The sequence below is a fragment of the Setaria viridis genome, chromosome 5 (genome assembly GCF_005286985.2).
Source record: "Setaria viridis chromosome 5, Setaria_viridis_v4.0, whole genome shotgun sequence".
Lineage (NCBI taxonomy): Eukaryota > Viridiplantae > Streptophyta > Magnoliopsida > Poales > Poaceae > Setaria > Setaria viridis.
Window position 1 is genome coordinate 44,355,415 of NC_048267.2, and position 26,445 is coordinate 44,381,859.

Here is a 26,445-nt window from a genome sequence, read left to right on the forward strand (position 1 = left end):
TTTTTTTTTGCGTTAACCGAAACAGTAAAGAACTCGATGTAAAAACCGGAGCCAAATCGGAATCCCTGGTAAAGACCGTCAAATATGGGCACGGTGGGGTTTGAACCCACAATCTCAATCTTCCCAAGAATTAATACCACACCTTGACTACTGTTTGTTCGTGTTAAATAAACACATTTACATTTGTGTAAAGCAAACCAGTTGTCCAACCAAACAACCCATATAGGTTCATCGGAGGTAAAAAAATTGGCATGCAATGGATGTACATATATGCATTTTAACTCAAATTAGCTATTTAGTTTGCAAACTTTAGGATCATTTATCGATGTTAAAGAAATATAATATGTATGAGAGTCGATACATACTAGAATACAAATTTACTCTCTCCGTTCCGGTACAAGTGCACTGGTAGGATTTGAAAGAAAAATTAGTATGGATAGAAAATGGCAGCATAGGAAACAGCGCTGGATGCGAGGTAAGCGGAAGCTAGCGGTTGGAGAAGAAACAAGAACGTTTTAGACTTTTCACACGGATGTTGATATACGGGTGCTTCAGGCTTTTTTGTTACAGATGGGGCCTACATATTGGTGACCGATAGGCTCCAGTTTGTATGTTTATTTTGGGACTTTTTTGAACTGTACAAATGCAGTTAAATTGGAACATAGGGAGTACATAAGGTTAGAAATGTTGCACACCGAGTAGCGTAGGTGCAAGTTGGCCATGCACTGCTTACTGCTTATATTGAGAAATAGGTTCACCCTTGCTAATAATGCATGTAGACCACAATCACACAATTGTGGTGCTTGCTAGACTGAACCATGTGTGAAATATAATCCTCACGTCCTCTAAGATTAAAATCAGAATGGTTGCATTATTATGCTTGTACCTATTTTTGTTACTAGGTATCACTTGCTTAAATAAAAAGTGTAATAAGTAGGAGCAGAAAAGTATGTTAAGTCAAAATTTTATTGATTTTCTAGCCAATGTATCCGTTATAATAAAATATAGTAGTAGAAATAAAAATACACGAGTTTTAGAAAATACAACCACATTTCATCGTAGCAACGTACCGGGCCATTTTGCGTAACGGAACGATCGAATACGTATCATTGACATTGACTCGACCGGTCCCGATCAGAATATGTACACTGCTGACAAGGGGTGACGAAAAGTGAAATGCTATCTAGCTAGTGACGTGGAGGCACCGAGACGCACTTTCGCTGAAATCAACCGTAGTCAGTTACCATGTCGATCAGTAAACGCTGCTCTGCTCGTCGCGCACGGCGGCTTTCTCGCAATAATTGAGCAATGCAAGGACGTCAGATCGAGCAGCAGAACCTAAACTTTTTACTGGGGCACGGTCTCTGCATCGTGAAATCGACGTACTACGATGATGAGCGTGCTGCTAAACTTTAGCAGGTCATGTTGGATGTTCGGATACTGAGGACTAAATATGAGCTAATTATAAAACTAATTACAGATGGAGTCTAATTCGCGAGATGAATCTATTAAAACTAATTAATCTATCATTAGCAAATGGTTACTGTAGCATCACATTATCAAATTATGGACTAATTAGGCTTAATAGATTCATCTCGCGAATTAGACTCCATCTGTGCAATTAATTTTATAATTAAACTATGTTTAATACTTCTAATTAGTATCAAACATCTGATGTAGTGATAGGTGCTAAAGTTTAGCAGGTGGTCCAACCACCCCTTTAATCGGACCGACTGTCGTCCTGCCCGGATATCCATATTTGGACAACGAGCAGGTAGCTAGAGCTACCAATCATCTCATCTGTGCGCTTACAACTTGATTACCTCCCTCCTCTCGCAGTTTCTACGTACGCCATGGTAGAATCCGATCCTGTGTCGATGAAGAAACAATACAGACAATGAGAATATGAGATGTAGCTGTAAATAAGTAATTATAAAGCTCATCATTCAATGCAGATAAAAACCCTCACCTAGCCTAGCCTTGAGGTTTCATCCAGCCCTGGATGCATCATCAATCATCATCAGGGCAGCAATTTTTACTTCCCTTTTTGCCGGTCGGTAGTCATTGCTCGATCGGGCGTGCATGCATTGCATTTTAATTTTTTTTGTCGTCCTAGAGGCTCCTACTAGCTCAAAGAAATTGAAGACCCTTGCTTGTCTGAATTGAATATGTCTGGCTGCTACTACTATCTACCTAGACTGACGACGACGGGTGGCCCACACACACGCCTGATCATCGCCATTTATTGGTCTCCGACATTCATGCTGGGGATCTGGTGAAAAGAAACACGAGTAGGTGAAGAAAATCATCGGGATCGACTTGCATTACATTGAGAGATGAATGGCCAAGAAATGAAAATCAAGTGCATACAGTGCAAGCGATCCAAACACATGGCATGGCTGCATGGCAACGGAACTGTCGGAGTCGTCGTCGGCAGATCATTGACCAGGAGGACCCCATCTCAGTACACCAGGAGGGGCAGCACTGTAAAATGGTGAAATGTAGCAGTAGTAGGACAGGAGTAGTGACGTACGTGGAGATGCCAAGACCGACTTGGTCGGAACGGAATCAAAAAAAAAAAGAGGCGAGTCATCACGTAAACGCGGCCAAATTGTCGTTGAGATCGACTAGCGGACACGGATTTTACATTGCAAGTTGAGGAACCGACAGGCAGAGAATCCCAAACCGAGGGCCGGAAGAAGCTACTCTCTCGGCATGCAGCATGCAGAGTGTTTGAACGGATGGGAACACGCGTGGTAGAAAATTGTGTGTGTGGCCTGTACTACTACTGTCTGGAGTGGATGTGGACGTGGCGAGACGGAATGTTACTAAAAGGGAACGCCTGAGGATCGCCGTATTTTACTTTCCAACCATTTTTTTTCCAATTACCTATCTCACTGACAGGTAGGTCCATCTGAGTCACTGACAGTGGACCATCGTAACAAATTTTATGGCGTTCATCCTCGTAATGGCGGCGGATTTAATTTTCCCAAGTTTTGATGAAATGGGAAACGGTCTCTGCCTGCCTGCATAGTGCACAGTGTGTGCCCTTCTTCTCCTTCAGAACTTCAGAAGTTCAGATATTCAGAATGCACACTCGTTCCAGCAAGTCCGCTGTACTGAAAGCTTCATACTTCAAGTTGTTGCTGCAGCCTTCAGCGTGTCGATCCAGTTCAGACTTGACAGAATCAACTAGTTCCAGCAAAGTCCACGCACGCTTTCGATGTGACGAGCGATATCGTTGCGTAAGTGCATGGCTCCAATCACTCCAGACCGCTAGCAGTCTAGCAGTGATGCGCATCAGATAGAGGGGCAGCGAGAGAGAGAGATCGTGCCCCTCGCTCAACGGCTCAAGTCGTCGTCGAAGTCGGACAAGGACAGTGCGTTCCCTCGCCATGGATTTCATCTCGACACCGCAATCATGCGGGTACATGAATTCAATGCGACAACGCCGACGAGGATGGATCATGGACACGGTCGGAGCAAAGCAACAGCTTCTTGCAGACGTGAGCAGCAGTTGGATACTTGGGTATGAAACATCACGAAATGGTTAGCGGCTAAATGCATCTCCGTGTGAAAAATCATTAACCACAGATGTTTCAAGGATTAACACCTAAACACAACTTCATCCGCGGCCGCCGCAACCACCTTATCCTCCACCTTCGTATGCTTTCTTCTCTTTTTTTTTTCTTTTCCGAGCTTTAATACGCTACTACTATGCACCAGATAACGCCTGCAAACAAAAAAGGTTTCGCTAAACTAAAGCATGTCCGTCACCTAACCTACTGTCCCTCTCATGGCGACGGCGGCCATGGCCCAAGAGCTGCGCACAGCGCACTCGCCTCCAGCTGGAGTAGGTGAGCAGCATTATTCTGTGGTTCAGAAGGGAGCATGTGTGCTGCGAGTACGCGGCCGTGACAGCGAGCTTAGTGTAACCACCAGCAGATCGATGCTGTTGGTATACTAGCAGTTATCCGCCTCCGCTAACTAAAAAGAAATCGCCCCATGTTTAGCAACCGCCGCGTTGCGCCGGGAGGAATCTGTCGGGCACTTTCCCCTTCCCTCCGCGGGCTCACGTGTTCGTCGTTGGCTCTTGCTCCGCCGCCCGCCCCCATCGCAATCCCTCTTCTTCCCCGTCAGTCGGGTCGCGGTCAGTGGTGCGCGTCGCTGTCGCGGGACGAACGATAAGTTTGCGCGTCGCGGGGAACGAATCACTGGCACTGGGCAGGCGGCACTGCCACCCGGCGACTCCCGACTTGACTTGCGAGCGGAGGAGAGGACACAGGTTGAGTTCTTGCTGGATTCGCTGGGGGCGGCGGGGCGCGGACTCGTCGGCCGGGCCAGCGCGATGCAGCAGCAAGGTAAGGCCGAATCCCGTGGCGCCTCGCTTCAAAGTTGCAATCTTTCGATGCTTTTGGGCGATCTCCGAGTGTGATTTCGGGCCTGAAGAACAGATTTTTTTTAGATGAAGTGAAGATGTGGGGGTTGGAACTTGGAAGAGAGAGGGGGAGGGGGAGATTATGCCAGGCTGGCTGCCTCGTATGATCGAAAAATGCAAACCGATTTGTCTTAGATTTTATTGCTCGGCTATTAGCAGGGAATGCTACAACTCACTCATTATATGTGGCTTTTGATAAGTTTAGTTCTTGACGGACAATGATAGCAAGTGTAGTTGCTGCGAAAACAGAAAGATATTTTTTTTCTTTTATATAAGCGAGACCAAGGGGGGTGGTTTTAGGATGGACTTCTCATGCTCACTTTAGTGGCTCGGCGCCTCCCTTGTCAAGCGGCCATTAGAGTAGCAACAGGAATTTAGGGTTATGAATTTTTTTAGGGCATTTAGGGTTACGAATTTGGCCATTAATTAATGTACCAAATTGAATTGTAGTTAACCATCCACTTAACACTTCTATCTGTGATATAATTAGTTGCCAACTGCTATGCGATTGGCGTGCTGTCATTTCCTATCTCTTATCAGCAAATTTTGCCTATGGTTTTACTGTTTCAGGCTTAGACATACACAAGCTACAACAGGAAGTGAAGACCCGCTGGCTGAAGCCTCAAGAAGTTCTGCAGATACTACAGAACCATGAGCTGTTCATGGTCTCACATAAGCCCCCACAGAAGCCACCGAGTAATAAATGCATCCTTTGGTTTTAGTCTCTAAATATACAATCAAAGCCCGCGCTTGGTTGCTTTAGCCCTGAATGTGATTCATCGAACCAATCCCGAAACTGCAGGTGGTTCTTGGTTTCTTTTCAACCGAAGAGTACTTCGGTACTTCCGAAATGATGGATTCGAATGGCAAAAGAAGAAGAATGGGAAGACCATTAATGAAGCCCATGAGCGCCTCAAGGTCTGTTCATTTATCTTTTGCTGAATGGTCATGTTTGTGTCTAGCTTAAAGATCTTTCAAAAAGTTAATATGTTCTGCTAGTCAGAATATGTTCAGGAATCATCAGCTTGATGAGTAAATATGTTATTTAGAGGTGTTTGTAGTTAGAACTGAATTGGGCCAAGTGGATAGGCGATATACACTTCCATAATGAGATGTCTAGCTAAGACCATTTCTGTTTTGATGCTGGAAATTTCAGGTTGATAACGTGGAAGCACTGAATTGCTACTATGCTCGTGGAGACAAAAATCCTACATTTCAGAGGCGGATATATTGGATGCTTGATCCGTAAGAATTATTTACTCTCTTTTCTCTTTGTGTTCTTTCTGGACTTCATACAGATGTTTCTTGTCCTCTGGATCTTCACTCGTGGAGGAAAAATATGATCATATCATCTTCATAACTACATGCAGTATTTACATTCTTCATGACTCCATGGAGTACTCATATTCGTGTCCTATGTTATAGGTTGTCGCATTAACTCACATTCACTAGTTATTCATGTCAATGGCTTGTCGACTTGATGCACTTGTGTTACTTTGAACTTCTATATGCGACATTCCTGAGAGCTAGAAATCATCCTGAGTCGGTTTTATTGAAGAAACCATTCGGGATCATCGTGCGCTGCCTTGTAGAACCGTTGTGATTTATACAGTATTATACCAGGTTTTTAAACTTTTGTGGATGCTGCAAAACGGTGTGGAGATTATATTTTTGAAAATCTAGAGCCTACATTCATTAGGACCTTCCAACCAGGTGTTTTCTTGAACTAACAAATTCCAGGCACTGATGGTAGTATACCAGTCATAATGCAGTGCTGAAATGATGGTATTATACCTTCCATTGTTGTGACTTATGATTTCTACTTTTGGTTATGATCTGTTCTTTTATTTTGTTGAATCTCATTGGCCAGTATGTAAATCAATTTGCCTCTTGATAATAGCGATTCATCTTTGCAGGGCTTATGAGCACATTGTTTTTGTCCACTATAGAGATGTTCTAGAGGTTTGACTACTTTTCTCTTTCTTTTGTCAATGAAAATATGCAACCTCGATGCTTAATAATTAGGATTTTTTTCTCTTTTAGCCAGACATCGTTCTACTTTGATAGTCAACAATATTACAGATCAAGACTTGCATTGGATGCATCTTTGAACTTTGGTTTGAGTTGTGCCTCACCTTAATTTTTATTGCTTACCAGGGCAGCATTTCAGTATCAGCACGAAATGATTCTTCAACATCGAATCAGAATGGCAGTGCTAGCAGAGCTGAAGTACACAGTTCACCCGGTTGGACAAGTGAGTCAATTTTACCATGTCCCAATTCATCCAGTCCAGGATCTGCAGAAGAAGTTAGTTCCCAAACTGTGACCATAAACAATGAAACAAATAGCACAAGTAGATTTGATTTGATTCAACATAAGGCAGCCTTGCGGAAACTTGAAATGCAGCTGAGTCTGGAAGACAAAGAAGATTCATATATTATAGCTGAGGAAGTTCCAACAAATAATGAGCATGTTGTTTTCCCTGGCATTCAGAATGGGGAGCCAGACAGTTGTGGGAATCTTAAGGATATCTTCAATATACAGGAGTTTAGTGGACATCATACCAAAGAAACTGGAACCCATCCATATCCCAGTGTTCTCGATGTGTTAAAAAATTCAGGTGAAGTAATCTTATATGCTTGTAAACACCATGTATTCAAATTCTTTCATTGCTAAGATCCCATAAAATGGCTGAGAGATAGTGGAAACCTTTCCTAAAATGGTAGCTTTTGCCTGTATTCCTTGATAATCAGAGACATGGTTGGAGGATGATCAACTTGTGGGAATTCTGCATCCAGCTTCTATGACACCGACTGAAAACCAATGGTTCCACATTCATGAGGTTTCTCCAGAATCGGCGTTTTCTTCTGAAATTACAAAGGTACCATATGTAACTATAAGCTGATATTCTATATGAAATTACTGCAACATGCATCCTTCTTTCTTCTTTTCTATTGGCAAGATATTGAAAAATGCATTCACCTGCTCATGTGGTAGTTGTATACTCCCACTGATTGCAAATGTAATTTTAGACCTTATTGGGCATTGCCTTTGCGATTTTGATACATTAGAAAGGATACCTCATTTGTTCATAAGATTGACAGCATTTAGTTAGCAAGGGCATAAATGTGGGGGACAAGTAGCTACAATCCTTAATGACCACATTTACAGAAGAGTGGCGAAGTAAAAAATGGCTTGCTTTTAGAATCGAACGGGGTAATACTATATATAAACTATCATGATCTGAGTGTGCTTGAAGCCTAAGTTCATATATGGCCTTCAGTGACATGAAAAAGAACCTGTTAGGGCAAACCTGCATCAAGGCTATTATTACAGTGGTATTGCTACAATGGCTGGAGACTTATGTAAATTTGATGCAGGTTATCGTTTTAGGAGACTTCCTTTGCAATCCTTCTCATAGCTCATGGGCAATGCTGTTTGGTGATGTTAAGGTACCTGTGGAAATTATCCAGCAAGGTGCCATCCGTTGCCATACTCCATGCCTTAATGCTGGAAAAGTGACAATGTGCTTGATTGATGGGAACGGGAAACCCTGCAGTGAAACACGAGTATTTGAATTCCATGAGAAGCCTACCAAGAGCATGATTGATGGAAATGGGAAACTGTGCAATGATGCACAAGCTATCAAAGCCCATCAGACACCTATGAAAAGTAATGATGAGCTGCTGCTGCTGCTCATTTATATGCAGATCCTTTTTGATGGTCAAGGTTGTGATGTATTTGCAAAATTTAGCCCGCAACTCCCAAATCCTGGCTGTGGATTCCTAGTTAACCAAATGGATATTATGAGGAAGACATACGAGCAGCTGGACCAAGAGAAAACAGTGAACAGTGTCATGGAAGTATTGCTTAATGACAAGTTTAGGCAATGGCTGCTATCCAAATGTGAACAAAATAGTAATGGAGATCATTTGCTTCCTAAGCAATACCATGGTGTTATACATACAATTGCGGCCTTGGGATATGACTTGGCTTTGAAGCCACTGCTCAGTTCTGGAGTGCCTATAAACTACCGTGATGCAAATGGATGGACTGCTCTACATTGGGCTGCAAGATTTGGCAGGTATACAAAACTCTTTACATCATATGTGGCACAATGATATAAAACTCTCTACATCACATGCAGCATAATGCTAACGTTTTTTTTCACGGTCAAGTTTCAAGTGGGATCGTGCTGGTTACGTATTTTCTGCTGTTTGCCATTCCCATGTATCAATTGCCAGGAACGTTCTTATTTTTGCACCTGGACACAAAATATTCCTTGCATAATCTTGGCAGTTGATCTCTTGTGTATGGGCTATGGCTTTCTCTAATCCGTGTTTCCTCCTGATTTCATTGTAATTAAAAAATACAGGGAAGAAATGGTGGTGGCTCTTCTTACTGCCGATGCTGCAGCTGGTGCACTTTCACATCCAACATCAGAAGACCCCGCTGCCAAAACACCTGCTTCAATAGCTTTGGCATATGGTTTCAAGGGCCTTTCTGCATTCCTTTCAGAAGCACAATTAACAACTCACCTTGATTCTATTGAATCCAAAGAAAATGGAAAGTGCAAAGGCAATGCTAGTGGAGGCGGAATACGTAATGCTGTGGACAGAATATCGGACAAAAGCACCCATGTGCATGGTGGGACTGACGATCAGCTTGCGCTCAAGGATACCCTAGGAGCTGTCCGAAATGCTGTTCAAGCTGCAGCACGCATACAAGCTGCGTACCGAGTGTTCTCCTTTAAGAAAAAGAAAGAGGCAGCTCTTCAGAATAGCTGCTTGTCGGTTCATGAGACAGTTCCAGTTTCACATGGTATGCTGGAGAAAGCTGCATTATCTATCCAGAAGAACTTCAGGTGCTGGAAAAAACGTAAAGAATTCCTGAAGTTGCGGAAAAATGTCATCAAGATACAGGTAAGTTTGCACAATAAAACATGTGCAAAGGATCACTGTAAATACTACTTTGTTTGAAACATCAAAAGCTGATAGGCTAATCCTTATCTTGATCCTGATAGGCACGGGTGAGAGCTCATCAAGGAAGAAAGAAGTACAGGGAATTACTTCGAAGTGTGGGTGTCCTTGAGAAGGTGATGCTAAGATGGCACCGAAAAGGGGTTGGTTTGCGAGGATTCAATTCTGGGGCAATGCCAATTGATGAAGAGGTGGAAGAAGACGTTGCCAAAGTTTTCCGGAAGCTAAGAGTGGAAACAGCCATTGATGAAGCTGTTTCAAGGGTATCATGCATCATTGGTAGTCCTAAAGCAATGCAGCAGTACCGAAGGATGCTTCAGAGGTACCAAGAAGCAAAGGTGAATATACAGAAGGATGCTTCAGAGGTTCCAGCAAGCAAAGGTGAATTTCTAGTCAGAAGCTTGAAATCTACTAATGGTGTCCCTTTAAAAACTTGCATGAGAAGTTTTATAAAATGATTCTTCAATTGAAAAATTACCTTTACTGTTCACTTCGGACTAACTAGGGAGGTTTTCACGATGGCAGGGTGACCATGAAAAGTAGTGCTTGTGTTAAGCCTACAGTGACGGAGCAAAGCGCAAGCCACCCACTATTCTCCTCTCTCCATTGCTGAAGGATCTGAACAACAGTTTGCCTTGGTGAAGAGTAAAGCCGTGGTGACTGAAAGGACACGGTGGATCCCGAACAAAAAACTGAACGTGATTCAGTACCGGCTCCAATTCAAGGTGAACGCTGTTCGAGTGTACATAGTAACGTCATGTGCAATAGCTGACTTTTGGCTGAAACTTGAGAAAAGTGAAGTGCTTTGTCCATAAAGAAGCTTCAAAGGCCTCGATAGCAAGGTAGTTGAAGCCCACCTCATTCGATGTATATACCGTATGTACCATCTTGACGCAGTAGGTTTGCAGTAACTTTGTACTATATGGTAGTAAATATGGGCATAGCTGCAGCATAATGAATCCTGTAAGGAATCTTAATTGCCATTTGCTAATGAAAAATGCATCTTTCGAACATGGGATCAGATGATGAGCGATGATCACCTTTGCATTTTTTCACTATAGATTAACATAATTAAATATGTAAACTCCAATAATCCAGTTCTTCAAGACAGTGACACGCCAACAGTTCAACACCGATGGTTTCAAGCTTTTGGCATCAGCTTTCCAACGGAGCAACGATCAACGAAGCCTCGTAGCATTAAACTTCTCGTGATCAGAATTCAGATGGCTCAAGCAACTACCAACAGAATAAACAATCAAGGCAGGGTGCGAGCGACTGGTGTAAGCACCGGACTGGACAAAGACAAACACAAGGCGACTGACGAGCTCCATTGATGGTGCAAGAACCGGAGGATTAGGCGCCTGTAACCACTGGCATTAGTTTAAACAGCAGCAATCAAGTGCATCACTTTGGACCTTTTGGGGGAGATTAACATATTGCGGCAGTTAGGTACCGTCGCAATATGCTCCAGACCACACATTAAACAAGCTCCGTGACATCAGGCAAAAGCCATTTCATCAGATAAAGCCACCCCTACAGGCAGTTTTCAGTAGAAAAATCGGGTGGTTGAGAGAACCAGCAACAGGAGAGAACTTCAGGACGACAAGCTGAGTGGTGACGATGGCGACCGATGTTTTTGTCAAACAAAACTTCCATCTTTGAATGTGTCATTTACATTTTACAGCTTCGACACCCATACACGGCGAAGAAGATGCATACAAAAATGCCTGCACAAACAACCAAGACCTAATATGTACAACTGTAAGTTCCTGGGCGAAAAGCTGGAACGAAAATCTCCCCCTATGTCTATATTACAGTGGCAGAGGACATCTGCAGTTAGTGAATGCTGCTGGACTTTTCACACGCCTTCAAGAAATTGTACATTCAGTTTTGCAGCCCGGTCAGATGGTGCACCAAGGAATTGAACATTGATGGTTCCATCTCCAGCCTGAAATGTTTCCACCTGAAAGGATGAGAAAATTAGTGACATGATTCCGTGCACTTATAATAATGAGCTAAAAAATATTGACACCAGAGCTTGCTTTAAGCAGTGTCACATTTCTTTAGAACCCCTACCAACAACTTCAACAGAAAAAAAAGGTAGTGCTAAGATACATCAAGCATTTTGTATCTTGGCAATTATCTAGCAGCACTATTTTGATTCTTAAATCGATGAAGTCATGCTTTAGCTAAACATCTGCCTTGACATGCCTATTAAACAGTGCGTCTGAAATAAGTTTACCTAACTGCAGCCACATCCCAGCATTCTAGCGTTTTAATAGGGCCCCTAACTCTGCAAATTGCTGCCCACCTGTATAGCAATGTGAAAGCAAAGGTAATGTAAAAAAAAATTAATGACATTAACCATGTTACTAGTCATGTATATTTTACTGAGCAATGTGTCAAGTGTTTTTGTATTTAAAAAACAGAACTTAACAAAAAAAAGGTAAAAGATAAGCATTTTTCACGAAATATTATGAATAACGTTCTGTGCGAGGTATTAGCAATCAGACATCTTACAGCAGAAAAAGCGAACTAGGCAGAAATCAGAAATGAACTCCCAAGACACTAGAGAAGTCAAGCACTTACTCTTGAGAACATGGGATCTTTGACAAAACTGTTTGTGCCCCGATGGGTGAACTGGTGGCGATATCCTCCACTATTTTACATTCCATATGAGCCTACCTACTGAACTTCGTCTTGATTTAGGAAAAAGCGGGCTACTTCACTGTACAATTGCTCACCCTCAAATGGCTTGGAAACATAACCATCCATTTCAGATTTCAAGCAATGTTCGTGTGTTGCTTGAATGACATCTGCAGTCATGGCCAATATTGGGGTTCTCCACCGCCGGATGTTTGGACACTCTTGCAGGACCTCTCCACGTTCTATTTGCTCATTTAGATCTCTTTCCATCGATCTAATCCTTCTTGTGGCTTCAAATCTGCAAAATGTACCAAATGCATGATAAAGTGACTCCCGCCAAGAAACATAAGCAATGTATGACAAGAGAAAGTATTGTGTATCAACTGAGTATAGCTAAACTAGGGTTGCATGATGACTAGCGAAGGATAAGACTCACCCATCCATTTCTGGCATCTGTATGTCCATGAAACAAGCATCAAAATTGTGAGGAGGTTTCAGCAGTGCGATTGCTTTTTTTCCGCTGTCAGCACAAGTTACTTCTGCACCGTACTTCTTCAAAGCACCTGCAGCAACCTTGAGATTTACAATATTGTCGTCAACCACGATGATTTGCTTCTTGTGAAGAAGGCTGCCCAATGTTGAATTCCCAACTACTCCGTTCCTGCAATGCACTTTATCTATCCCCCCCAATGCTCTCTGTAGAGCGACCTGAAGCATGCTTGCACGAAGCGGCTTCATAATTACATTCAAGTTGTATTCTCTGGATATATGTGACCTGCTCCTGAGAGAATTTTTAGGGTTCTCCAAAAGAAATAACTTCGTAGAGTCTGGCTGATCTTTGTTCCTCAATTTACTAACCAACAGAGGAATGGAATGGGATTCCTTCAGCCAGGTTTCTTTGTCAATCAGCACAAGCTTTGCAATCCGTAATCCACTATTTACTTTAGAAATATACTGATCTAGGTCAGTTGCCAATTCGGTCTGAACTCCCAGTCTCTGCAAATGGTACTTGGTTACCTTGGCGCGGACCAGTCTATGGTCAACCACCAATGCGTTGATCTCTTTAAATTCTGATGATTTATTCTCATTTCCGCTGGAACAGGCTCTCGTAAGCACTGCAGTGAAGGTGAAAGTAGAACCGACTTGGGGTTTACTTGCAAATCCGATCTCTCCCTTCATGAGACCAACCAAGCATTTGCTGATGCTTAATCCAATACCAGTGCCCCCATGGATGCGAGCAATGGATGGACCTACTTGCATGAAAGGGGTGAAGACACGGGACTGAGCTTCGAATGGAATACCAACACCGGTATCTTCAACTGATATTATCAAGCTTACTGAGTCAGATGCAGCGGGTAGAAAAGGCATCTCAGATGAGTTCAGTTCCATATTAAAAATTCGAAAGTTTTCCCAACTGTGCTTCCTGTTTGCCACTGGATAGCCACTTAAGGTATTTGCATACTGAGTTCCTGTCTCAACCTCTAAACAATGCATGACCTCTTCAACGAGATGAACTGTCAAGTAGATATGGCCCCTCTCTGTGAACTGTGGAACATATTAAACTCTTAGCCAACAATGATTCAATAAAAAATATACATATAATGATCTGCCTTGTACAAACGATATTGTCCTATTTTTTTCATTAGCTATCCATGTACAGCAAATATCTTACTTTTATGGAATTCCCAACGAGATTTGTAATGATCTGCCTTATTCTGCCAGGATCGCCAATTAGTGTTTCTGGAACTTGGCGAGAAACATACACTGCCAACTGCTCCCATTGTATGATATGCCATAGTAAGGAACGAAAACAAAGTCAGCGCGATCAAAATAGAGTAAAACTGCGGTGCCTGACAGCATGGATAGATATAGTCTTTGATTACCTCTAGCCCTTTCTCCTGAGCTTTCCCACAAAAGAGAGACAAAATGTCATCACAAACTGTTCTAAGATCGAAGGGCACCATCTCAAGCTCGAGTTTACCAGACTCGATCTTCGCCTGATCAAGAACCTCGTTTATGAGTGAAACCAAAGCCTTTCCACTAGCTTGCGCAGTTCTAACATAATCCTGTTGTGTTGTGTCCAAATCAGTATCCATGAGCATTTGGAGCATCCCTGAAAAGTTGGGAATCATTTATATCCTTGCACTCTAATTAAGAATGAATATTATTGTACGGATGATAGATTAAGCACTCACCTAGAACACCATTCATTGGAGTTCTGATCTCATGAGAAACTGTAGCCAAGAACTGCATCCAAACAATGACTTGGAATTAACAAGGTGCCATTTTAACTTAGATAAGTAATATGTAATCCTCTGATCATGAGGAGCAACAGCAACACATGTAGCCATTATGTGCAGTGAAGCTAATCACCTGTGATTTGGCAACATCTGCAGCCTCTGCACGTTTCTTGAGCTCTATCATCTCTTGAAAGTCGTCTTCAACTTTGGCAATCCGTTTGACAGTAGCATGAATTATGTATCCAATCAGTAAAGCAATCACAAGAGTTCCAAATGATGACGTTATTGCCAGCCACGCCCACGGTGGCTTCTGCATGAACCTGTTAACGAGAAACAGATCAGACACATAATCTTTCAAAGAACAGACTACACTGACAAAGGTTATTGCGAACATATTTCCGTTACAGGATATGTAGGGGAACAAATAAATCACCTGCAGTGCATCTCATGCTTCCTTGACGGGTCGCCAAAGTTCAGTGTGCTGACATGGCACATGCCACTACCAGTATCATTCGAACCGTACATACTGATTGGGCTCTCATTAGTAGTATCATAAACGTTCACCATGATGGATTGCTTGCCTGCGAGCTGGTGAAGCAACTTATCAACAAGTGCTTCAATGTCAAAAATGCCGCCCAAATAGCTGTTTGCAAAAGAAAAGAAGTCAGTGGGAGTCCAGCTTCGTGATAGGAGGCCGTGCTCATTGAAAGCTCACCCTATAGCAGCCTGAATGCGCTCCTGCGGCCTGGCATTTGGGGGAAGCTCAGTCTTGTACACGGTGTAGGTGGAGATCACTCCGAGGCGATTATTGAGCAGTTTAAAAGGTGCAGTAAGAACACCCTTCCCAGATTCTCTCGCTCGGAGTACGTTTTCGCGGTCCTCCTGTAATAAAGGGCAAAAGAGGCATAGAGATTAGTAGATAGATAAACCATTGGTCATGACACCAACATTTTTTTACCATCCGTAATTCTGTCACGGAGTTCAAAGGGGCAAAAATCCATGGTGACTAATGAGCACATGGTGAACACCAACGATTGCAGCTTTTCATTTTCCCCGACCCTGCTGGGCCTTCGGTGTGAAAAAAAGATGAAATCTTGAGACTTGAGGCGGAGGGAGGAGGGTGCTCACGTTGCCGGAGAGCATGTCGAAGGAGACGACGTGTTTGTAGGCGTCCTGCGCGAAGATGACGGGAGCGTACTCCTCGGCGGGCTCCCGCACCTCGGCGTCCCCCGCCCCCGTCGACTGTTTCTTGGAGGAGTACATCTTCTTGATGCTCCACCCCTGCTGGCGCTCGAACAGCTCCCGCTCGGCGTGCGTGACCTTCACCGCGTACGCCACCCCGCTCGTCAGCGGGCGCTCGAACGCCGTCCTCTCCGCGTACCTGGCGAACGTCCTCTGCAGCAGCAGCAGGAGGAGGCAAAAATCCATGGCGTAAATCAAATCGATTCGCCGCGGGAAGTGAGGGAGAAGGCGAGAAGAAGCTGGATTAGCAACCTGGTCGATGGCGGATGGGGTCTTGGAGTGGTGGAAGGTGGAGACGAGGATGGCGAGTGCCTGGAGGTGGTTCATGCTGACGTTGAACTGGTCCTGCAGCATCCGCGCGCGCTCGTCGCACATGCTTTGGAGCGACTCCCGGCGCTTCTCGACGGCCTGGTTGCTCATGTACCAGAAGATCCCTACGGAGATGGCCACCCAGAGGAGCACCCAGAAGGTGAGCAGCCAGCGGCAGCGATCCCACACCCAGCGCCAGCGCCAGTTGATGAAGTGGCTGGACAGGTGGGTCCGCAGCGTCCTCGCCGACAGCTTCTCCGGCATGGGCAGCGGCAGCAGGAGGCGCATCCTGTCCAGCCCCAGGAAGCCCAGCCCCGCCGCCTCGCCCTTTTCCTCCATCCCCGCCCCGCCGCCGCGCCTGCCCCCGCGAGCCGTGCCGGTCATCTCGTCGCGGGACAAGGAGCTACATCGCCCTCCCGACGGCGCTGCTGCTGCTGCTGCTGCTTCGGCGGCCGAGGCCCGCCGCGCGCATGCTCCGGTGGGCGTCCGCGTGATCGAGGAGTCGATCGGGACGGAGACGACGGGCAGGGGCCGGGCCGGCGCGGGGAGCTCGCTAATTTATGGCGGCCGCCGTGCTGTAGCTGCCGCCTACCCGCCCGCTGTAGCCTCCAATTGAATGCCCCGAGGGAGCAGGCAAGGGCTTCCCTTCCTTTCCTTTCCTTTCCTCCACCAAGGCCTCACCCTTGTCCAGCCGTACCAGCAGTATCTGCCTCCCTTCCTCCCTCCTGTCTCTCTCGGCCCTTCTTCTTCTTGATTCTTGCCGCTCGGGCTCCTCTCCTCCAGGACGCAGCAGCAAAGCTAATCTTGGAGGCGCTTTGACCTCCTCAAGGGAAGCGGTAGCAGGAGGCGGGAGGAAGGGGACGAGACGACACGGATAGGTGAGCAGCGAGGGAGAGAACAGCAACAGGAACCAAGAAGCACCCACCCTCCATTTCAAAAAAGAAGAAGCACCCACCCAAGCAAGCGGAACTGAACAGGAAGCTAAGCTAGGGGAACACACCGGAACAGAGGAGGGAGGACACGGGGGACGGGTATGGAATTGGGAGGGTGGAGATGAGATTGGGTTGATTGGAAGGGGGAGGAGAAAAGCAGGTGAGAGGTGAGAGAGGGTGGGGGAGGTGGAAAAGCAGAGCGGCAGGGGAGGGGAGCAGAGCAGCCGCAGTAGGCTGGTAGGGGAGAGGGGGAGGGGAGGGTGGATTGGGGAAGAAAGGAAGGGAAAAGAGGAGGGGAGGTGGCACCAGTCACAACAGTGGGAGAGGCCAGCACGCAAGTGGCTGCTCTCCTTCTCTCTCCTCCCCGTGGGGTGGGCCTCCCCTCCCTCCTTTGGCTCTATCCCCTCCACCCCCCACCCCCGATCCACCTCAAAACAAAGATCCAGTGACCCGGTAGTGCTTGGTTAGCACGGTTTAACCGCTCTTCGATCAACAAGTGATGGATTTAATATCTTCGTGCCGTGTTCTTTCGAATATTTCATGAGTAACTCTTTTTTATGTTAGAGTAAATTTCACAAAAAATAACAAATCCATATAAAAAAAAGCTAAGTACTCCATCCGTACAAAGTGCAAACCGATTTTAAAAATACTTTTAAAATTATACGTATAGATTCATTTTCAAAATATTTTTACAGTATATTCTTTTGCTACAAATGATATTTTACGTTAGTAATGGATTTGGTAAAACATGTCATGTATTCAGTTCACTGAGAGTAAGCATGAATATACGAATTGTAATTCTAAAATATCTAGAGGCATTTATGCATTCACACGTATATTATAAACATTCTTTTTTTTCCGCACATGTCAATGAATATATAATGCTCCCATTAAACGAAATATATTAAATAACAATTGTCTAGGAATTATTTATGCTGACGTTTGACCACCAGGGGTATTGTTTATGCTAAAGAGAAAGTGATAAAACAAAGCTAAAGTGCGATTCCAATGGTCTCTGCCTCCACGTATAATATGTGTCATGACGAAACTCTTATTTTACAGCATAGCCGTACTTATACGATGGACTGTTATTTTATCATTAATCAACGACAGCAGCAGCGAAAGAAACCGCACGGATGGTAGCCCAAAGCCAGCCATTCGTCAATGTGAGAGGATCTCAGGGCAGGAGCTCTCAGGCGTGTAGAGCTTGGTGGTGGACGGAGCCAAAGCCAAGCCAAGTCCCAAGGGTGAGGCGAGGAAGCGGACGAGACGACCGCGTGGGGGGGAGGGGGAGGTCCCCGCATAAAGGCCGCCAGCACTGGGGGACAAGTTGTTGTCTTCCTTCCACTCCACAGTGCACAGCGCGCGGGGAGGGAGGGAGGGAGGAGCCGAGGAGGAGACGCCGATCACCTGCTGCCCGCTGCTAGCTGCCTGGCTGCGGCTCCACTCCTCCCTCCCTAGCTTTTAGCGCGGGCTCCTCCTCCCCTCCAATCCCTGCGCGGTCTAGGCCGCCCCGCGGGCAGTCGTCGCCACGCCACGCCGCGCCATCCCTGATCCTGATCCAGTGATCCCTCCCTCTCCTCGGCCTGAGCTCGCCTTGTACCCTAGCGGAGCCGGAGGAGAAGCCAGCAGCCCGTCTCGTCTCCTCCCCCAATTATATGAGAGAGAGAGAGAGAAGGCGTGCGTGCGTGCGAGGTGAAATCGTGAAAGGGATCGAAGGGTGAAACCGACCCGTGGATGGGTCGCTCGGCTCCGGAGCCTCTCTTGCTTGGTTTGGTTCTCGGACGGATCCAGCGCGCACAGTGACTCACGCGCCGGGCCCTGCCACGTGCCGACAAAAGTGCTTCTTCTCGTGTAGAATTTCAGATGACAAGCCCTAAAACGCAACTTCTCTGTCCTGGGGATTAGCCCAGGAAAGGTTAAAAACAAAGCATTGCCAAAAAAAAAAAAACTGGTGAGTTCATCCCTCCACCGTCAAATCGGCGCCCATGCCAACTCGGACGGTCAATGAAAGTGAAAGCAACGCCCCCTGCGCCGCCAGCAGTGGGCAGCGGACCGATCGATCGTCCGCGCGCCGCTGCCTGCGGTACGAATTAATTAATTCCCCCATGCAGTAGCAGCAGTAATGCAATCGTAATATCCCCCAAGTTACAATTATTACGAGTTAATTAATTCCCCCGGGTGGGCTTGAATGCCCAGAGACCACCTGCTTCCTCCGGGTGGAACGAAACTGCTCCGCATGTGCACTGTGCACGCCAGGATAAAAAAGGACCCCTACCCCTTCCTCCAAATATATAGGAGTACACACACACACATACATACATACATACATACATACATACATATATACATACATACATCTTTTCTAAGTATATGCGCACCGCCTCCCGCTGCGTTCTGCGACTGCGCGGCAGTACTAGTAGCATCATTTAACCGCCACGAGCATGAGGCCAGAAAATTGAATAGTGCTCCTACTAAGTCCTAACCCTGTTGGCGTCGCAGCTGTTCTTCTTCTTCAAGCTCAAACAAGGAAGAAAGGCGCTGTGGTTCCCTGATAGTGCCAGTACTCCCCTCTACAATGGCGCGTGCTTTATGCAGTGCAGGGAAGGCGCCAGGCTACGACAAAAGCTGGCCGGGCGTACAGCAAAAGCTTCATTGCACCAACGAAAGATCCATCCGGATTTGTTCTTCATCAATGCCGGGAAGAAGCGATTAAGCTGCCTGCTCCCCTCACTCGGAGCCTGTCCAATGGCAACGTCCAAGCGCGCCAAACCAAGGATCAAAGCTGCCATTAGATACTAATCCTGTGCTGCTAGTGCGTGCTGCGTATGGCTGCCCTGCCGGCCGTGGATGATGCCATCAAGGCGGCTCTGCACGCGACCAGCGGCGGAAGTAGTCAACAGTGTTCGGGATTGGATGGGTCGTGCTTCCTTTTATTAGGGTTTGGTTTTTAATTTGGCACCTGATTTGATTTTGGGCCTACTTTTGCTGGTCTTTTGTATTGTTAGCATCAGGTGCCGTTGGTTACAGTTGTCAATGATATCTTACAAGGCCATGTGTGTGTGGAATCTAGTAAACCTTAGTACCATGTTGGAGTAGATAACATGCACGGGCCATTCTCATCTCTGTTTCTGTTTTATATACAAACAAATAATAATGCAATTTAATTGCATTGTTGTCAGTTCTGCTCGTACATGTATTATTATGGCTCATCGTATACATTCTTTTACGATAATTCAAATATTTTCTTGATCAAACTTTACTGCCCAATTGATAACAAGATCTTCAATGTGTGGTTCTTAGCTGGTCTTACGTTTTTCTCTCTCTTATGGAACCAGGTCCTATACACTGTAAGGCTGATTCTATATGGAACCAGATCCCATACATAGAACCAAGTCCCATGCAATATAATATAGGGAGAATGGGAGAGAGAAGAGAGGGATGGAGGCTGCAGGTCCCATATTCATAGATTTAACCTGATTCTATACATCAGAGATAATATAACATGTGATATCAAATTATTGTTGGATCCCACCTTAGAACCAAGGGTGCACCCATACATTGGTATGCCCTGGAACCTCGTGTTACAAAATATAAGCTGGGGGAGCTCCACCGTGGAATGAGTCAAAGGCCATCCGATCGCGGTCAACGATCCGCGTCGTTGATTTGCTATCCAACGGCCTGCGGAAATGTACAGTACTCAGCTGCCGATCCGAGCTTGTAATTCGCAGCTTGCTGGGCCATCACCCTGCAGTTCAAAGGACATGCACTGTTGCATTAATCCCCCCTGTCAATAATTATTAAGCACTCGTGCTCGCCAGCTTTTGACACAAGACCGGGATATTACCGTTCTGCAACCAGGATCAACATACGGTCACACGCAGCCTGCAGCTTAAGATCCGGTAAAAAAAAGGCTACTAGCTACTACAAGACCTAAAATTAACTACTCTAAAAAAAAAGACCTAAAATTAACTGCCGGCTGCTGCTTCTCCTCCTACTCTTCTGCACGGTAATTAACGCGGGGTTTATTTTACCATTATTACCCGGTGTGTCATCCCAGCAAGGGGGGAAAAAGGCATTGAAAAGCTAGCACATGTGGGAGTAGGAAAGGCTGCGCGGTAAATTGATGGTGCCGGCCACAGGAGCAGTGGAGCCTGGAGTGCACCAGTACTTGTGCCACAGGGATCCATGATGCAAATTCATTAGCTAGGGGGCTGTAATTTTTTGCCGCATTTGTGAAGGATTTGGCGTCTGGAATTGGCTCTCAACCAGTAGAGATTCTAGTAGAGGATTGGTTAAAGAGAGCATGATGAATGAGGGGGAGAGAGAAAGTAATGTGAGTGGAATAATCATGGATGCCTTTTTGTGGAGGCTTTGGGTTGCTTTGGTGTTGCCCTGGCTGTTCCTCCAATTAGATGCATCCCCTCGCATTATCCTGTTGGGCGAGGAGGACAGGTGGTGTTGCTTTCATGCTCGTGTTTTCCCCTTTTGCCCGGACCAAGCGGCGGTGCTGCATAATCTGCACACACCCTCAAGCCTCATAGCTCTGCCTGATGATACCAGCGGTGGCAGCCCACGGATAGATTAGATTAGATGGATGGATAGATACCAGGGTCTTTTCTTCTCTTCTCTTTTCCTTCTCTTCTTTTGGGCAGGAATCACTTGAGGGGGAATAATTGTCTTTGCTAATATCTCACTGCCCTTCTCTTTTTTTTTTACTCATCAAAGGGAAAACATGTGGAGAATAGGCCGTGCAACCGCGCGGCTAGATTTTGGAGGTCGCAATCACTAGGAGCCCCGATCCGGTACCTATAACCGAAAAGCTTGGATTTTTACACGGGTGTGACAACTTCGAGAAGTCCACACGGTGTGTTTTAGTTCGTTCGTTGACTTTTTTTTTTTTTGCTCATTCTTTTCTCCAATTTAGCATAGTGTCTTCGCTTTCGTGAATAATTTCTATGATCCAGGAATTATACGAGCGCCTTAATATAAGCCAAACAGTTTTTTTCATATAGGGTTAGTGTCTTATGAAAATGAACTGAGGTGGTACGGTAGCGGTAGTGCAAAATAAATGACAGCATAAATCATTCGACAGAAGAAAGTTTTTCCACTGTACGTGAAACCTGCTTGCACAGGTCCTCTTCAAAACACTTTAGCCATTGCTCATTTATTGACCAACAGGTCTAATAACACATGGCTGTCCTCCAATGATACGAGGTAGTACTTACCTCTAAGCATTTTAGGAGATAATCTTTCCAATGATCTACCTTTAGCACATAGTTTATAATATGAAATGATCTCACACGTCATCCCCACGCAATCTTAAAGTGCCTGCGAGACTATCTCTTGACTATCTCTTGATCAAGAGATAGCTCTTCTCTTTCTCCTGTTAAAATATGAGAAAATATTCTATGAGCCAGTTCATATGCAATTATTGAAGATGCAACCATTGGAGGAGGTCTAATGACATGACGCAGGATAGCACTGGTACAGTCGTTTTCCTTTTTGGAACACATTGTTGACTATCAAATCAACCCATTGGTGCATCATGTGCATGTTCGATCTAGTTCACATCAACGAGGAAGAGGAGGCGCGAAAACAGAAAAGCAAGCACGAAAGATGAGTAAATCGTCACAAAATAAAAAATGGAAATGGTTCAGCAAACGCATAAATCACGGAACATTCAAGGATGGGCAAACCAAACAACGGGGAACAAACAAGCGAACATTAAAGACGGCCGGCCCATCAGTTGCGTGCCGATTTTAAATTCGAGAGAAGATTGTTCGAGCGCGTCTACTAAACAGTAGATTTGCCGAGTGCTCTAGGCACTTAGCGAAGGCTCAAAAATATTCGGCAAAGGTTTTGCCGAGTGTAATATTCGGCAAAGCCTTTGCCGAGGCAAACATCGCTCGGCATCGATTTACTCGGCAAACATTATTTTGCCGAGTGTTTTTTGTCGGTCACTCGACAAAGATTTTGCCAAGTGCTAAACCGGCACTCGGCAAAAAAAAGTGGATTTTGCCGAGAGTAGCACTCGGCAGAGCTGCCATTTTGCTGAGTATTTTTTTTTGCAGCACTCGGCAAAGAGCTTGTTTGCCGAGTGCTTGAAGGATTACACTCGGCAAACCCCTTGCACTCGGACGAGTACAAGCTAGCCCAGTTTGTTATTTTATTACTGGCTTTTATTTCCATTGCACGCCGTTTGTCTACGATCTCAGGAGAAAACGTTTGTTTTGTTTCACACAGTTTATCTAGTGAGGAAATTAAAAGTATTGCTCTCGTTGGTAATAGTTTTTTTATTAATAAGTGCTCCTCTTATAATTAAATGTTTTGAAAGAAAAGAAGTTATAGTGTCATGATATAAATTTCTCGTTGACTTTTACTTGAAAAAAAAACTGATTCTATTTTCATTGGTCGGTGTACATGACATGCTATAGGCAAACATTTCAGAACGGGTAGTAGTTTAATTAGCCGGAGATGGAGAGAGGTCGCTCAAACCCCCTCTTAATTCAAGTCGAAGTCGTCGTCACCTTATCTTGTTTTGACATCCATGGATCCATGCACCATAATGAATTATTAGTGTGCCTGATGATTTGATTTAATGTGGTGAAGCACAAAGTCAATGCCCGGTTGGGCATAAATGTAGCGCCGTAGCATAGCATAGCGCGTCGTAATCATGTTGCTTATTGTATGTAAGATCATACGTACTTGCATACAAGAAAAGGAAAAAACAACGTAGGTGAAACGGAATGCTAGAGCAGAACATGAGGGAGAGCGAACAGGGAAGGGTTTGGTTTTTCCTTCGGGAGACGACGATCGAGGGCTGCTCAGCGCTGTCACGTGCGCAACTAGAAGAGACCCTTGGTCGAGGGGGCAGAACGGTAAATCGCCGCAGGGGCAGCAAGGTAACTTGGGAAAGCCACCAAAAGGGTACCGCGTCCCGTGCTGGGTGAGGAGAGCATGGCCGGCCGCATCCCGCCTCCAAAGATGACACATCCTCTGTTCCTCTGCGTGGCTGCCGTGTGCTCTCTGCTCTCCTCCTCGCCTTTTCCCATCCTCCTGCATGTGTGTGCGCTCTCTGCACTCCTCCTGCCTTTTCCCATCCTCCTGAATGTGCGTGCCCCGTGCCCGAGATGGCTGGCCCCGCCGGCAAGTCTCTGTCTTTCTTCCTCATCCTCCTCCTCAACGGCGGCGCGCGGCGAGGTCGCAGTGCGACGGCTGCCGGTAGATCACCGCCAACGCCGGGATATATAATCCGGCGGCCGTTAGGGGCGGAGATGGATCCGACCCCGCCGGTGGTGACGGCATCCTCTTTCTTTCGTGCCGACGCCGGCGGCCGCCGCGGCGTGTGGTGCGCCCAGTGGATCGGCAACAGGTGGATGGATGCAGCTCTGGATTCACTTTGGTGCGCGGATAAGGTTGCCGGGTGCGAGGCAAAAAGCGCGAGCACGCAAGCATGGTACGCTGGTCGCACACGTATGTAGTACCATGCACGAAAAGCTGGCGGGAATAGTAAACACATGGACGGATGAGGTTAAGGGATTGGTGCTGGACAAGGCATGGTGAAGCGTGAACCATACCAACTTCCAAATTTGTAGACTCGATTATTGTTCGCAACAATATCTGTTGGTTCTAATTTGCTTCGAAATCAATGCAATATACTACTATATGCAATAAATAACGCAAAGTAACCTTAAAGGAATCATATTTTGATTAAAAAAATCATATTTTGAAACTGAGGGAGTACTTGCATCTCTTTAAATTTCTAGTCCTGCACACAATTCGATGCATTAGTACGTACAAATATCATATCTCGTTCATAAATCTTGACAAGTAAATAGTTAGGTTCTAGATTTTGACTACTCGGGATCCAATTTTTTCTGGGGGGGACTAAGGTAGGCAAGAAGCTAGCTTGAACGATTATATTGATATGATAAGTTGTTACGAACAAGTTTGTGAGGTAAGGTTCATAGGAGAAAAGATATCAGAAGCTACGTTACACACAATGCAACAATGTACTTCGTAATTGAAGGAAAGCTGCATCGGACGCGCGCCGCGCGCGGAAGGACCATAGCTGGAGGTCCATAGCAATAGCCTTGATAGAGTCGCGTGGCAGAACGAGGTCGCTTTGAAAAACCATAGGTTGCGTCCTTCCCAGATATTCCAGATGATTGCAGTGACGATGGTAGAAAAGGTCTTCAGAGAGCCGCCGTCTGAGACCTAATAATCAGTCTTTGCTCAGGATCTTAAATGATAGACATGCCATTTTTTTTACAATAAAATGACCCTACCAATCCTTATGATTATTAGGTGTTCTTTTTTCCTTGCAAACACGGAACCTATAATCAAACTCGCCTTAAGTTGATGAAACATGCAGGAATAGTACTAGTAGCAAACCTGATTCGGACATATAGAAATGAGCACATGGTTTCTTCCACGCAGACGCAGAAGGCCGATGGATGAGATGAGATCATCCCTGTCAACCCCTGCTCACGGCATGCATAATTCTGCTGCCTTTCCAAAAAAAAGCCTCTCTTTTTAGGTTTCATATAAATGCTGGGAAGCTGATGGTCCTGCTTCATGATTAGCTCATCACCAACCCATCCATCCATCTTCCTCAGCGCACCTCAGCCCAGCTCGGCTCATCGCGCGCAGCCGATCCAGGACAGCGACTCCCCGGGACGGCCGCAGATGCGTCCACGCCTCACCTCCCCGCCCACTCGCCTCGTGACGCGTGGCGCCACCGCCCCGAGGCGGACGGATCCACCGATCCCGCTGCGCCGCCAGTCCCCTGTGCCCCTCCGTGTGGCCTTATTTTAGCTTGACGCGGACGGGGACAGACGGCGGCCGGCCGGCCGGCCGGCGTGCTTATCTGGTTCGTTGTCCGGCCTCCAAGTGGCCTCTCTCGCGTCGCTGTCGCGGCCTGCGAATGCGAACTCGCATCGAGAACACGATGGGATGGATAGGATATATACTGTCCACTCCGGCACAGGTACGTAACAAGGACACGGGCGTCGTCGGGGAGATTCAAATCCAGCGGAAGCCGAGGAGGAATCGAGGAGGAGGAAGGAGAAGAACCCTAGCGTCGTAGCCCTAGACCCAGAACCTGCGGCCTTTATGCGCTCAGCACCACTGCCGCCATGGTTGCTTGGTTGGTTGGTTGCTAGCTTTCTTTCCCGCCAATTGCCGCTGTGCGTGATGATTGAGTCCCTTGCAAGGCATTTAATTGCGAGAGGAGGAGGAGGCCGTCAGTGACGTGATGTTGATGGTTCCATGCTACGCCACAAAGAAGAATAACCTATCCACCAAATTGCACCGCATGAATCCCTTCTCTCCTGCATCGTTTCGTTTGCAACAAGGGGGAGAATTCCATACCAGTTTCCCTTTATGCCCAAACACGCACGCGCCTTTAGCGCCGATGCCGATAGGTTGATGTCCGTTGCTAGTCACGCATTACAGCGCAAAGCTTTAGCATGAAATATATGCTTGTGGAAGATGGTACTTCTAAAAGGATCCGTGTCCAGGGACAAGGATTCTTCCATCACCAAAGCATGCTTCTGTCATGCTTGCTAGCTTCCTCTACCAATCCTATGTTCTGCTAAAAATAATGTTCCTGAAATTTTCTTTTCTTAAATTTCCTGCTAATATAATAAGAATCA

General features: G+C 45.8%; 2 protein-coding genes and 1 long non-coding RNA gene across 4 annotated transcripts; 1 reads left to right on the forward strand and 2 right to left on the reverse strand.

Annotated features, from left to right (window-relative positions):
- Window positions 1-3,869: 3,869 nt before the first annotated feature.
- On the forward strand, window positions 3,870-10,430 carry LOC117856977 (calmodulin-binding transcription activator 4). The gene is made up of 11 exons (XM_034739436.2): window positions 3,870-4,361; window positions 5,009-5,134; window positions 5,241-5,356; window positions 5,595-5,683; window positions 6,355-6,400; window positions 6,596-7,058; window positions 7,192-7,319; window positions 7,819-8,522; window positions 8,814-9,360; window positions 9,462-9,798; window positions 9,943-10,430. The coding sequence occupies exons 1-11, from the start codon at window positions 4,349-4,351 to the stop codon at window positions 9,945-9,947; spliced, it is 2,574 nt and encodes an 857-aa protein (XP_034595327.1). The 5' UTR covers window positions 3,870-4,348; the 3' UTR covers window positions 9,948-10,430.
- A 599-nt stretch (window positions 10,431-11,029) lies between these two features.
- LOC117856976 (probable histidine kinase 3) lies at window positions 11,030-17,046 on the reverse strand. Of its 2 annotated transcripts, XM_072293961.1 has the most exons (12): window positions 15,798-17,046; window positions 15,432-15,698; window positions 15,019-15,185; window positions 14,737-14,946; window positions 14,437-14,623; window positions 14,259-14,310; window positions 13,947-14,176; window positions 13,736-13,834; window positions 12,500-13,608; window positions 12,007-12,361; window positions 11,660-11,728; window positions 11,030-11,380 (listed from the first exon to the last, which is right to left on the reverse strand). In XM_072293961.1, exons 1-10 carry the CDS (start codon window positions 16,236-16,238, stop codon window positions 12,103-12,105), a joined length of 3,021 nt encoding a protein of 1,006 aa, XP_072150062.1. In that variant the 5' UTR covers window positions 16,239-17,046; the 3' UTR covers window positions 11,030-11,380; window positions 11,660-11,728; window positions 12,007-12,102. The 2 variants fall into 2 exon arrangements, with proteins under 2 accessions (XP_072150062.1, XP_072150063.1); XM_072293962.1 differs by lacking the exon at window positions 11,660-11,728.
- A 6,381-nt stretch (window positions 17,047-23,427) lies between these two features.
- LOC117855893 (uncharacterized) lies at window positions 23,428-26,128 on the reverse strand. The gene is made up of 2 exons (XR_011898270.1): window positions 25,184-26,128; window positions 23,428-25,006 (listed from the first exon to the last, which is right to left on the reverse strand). It is a non-coding gene; the product is annotated as an uncharacterized lncRNA (long non-coding RNA).
- Between the last annotated feature and the right edge of the window lie 317 nt (window positions 26,129-26,445).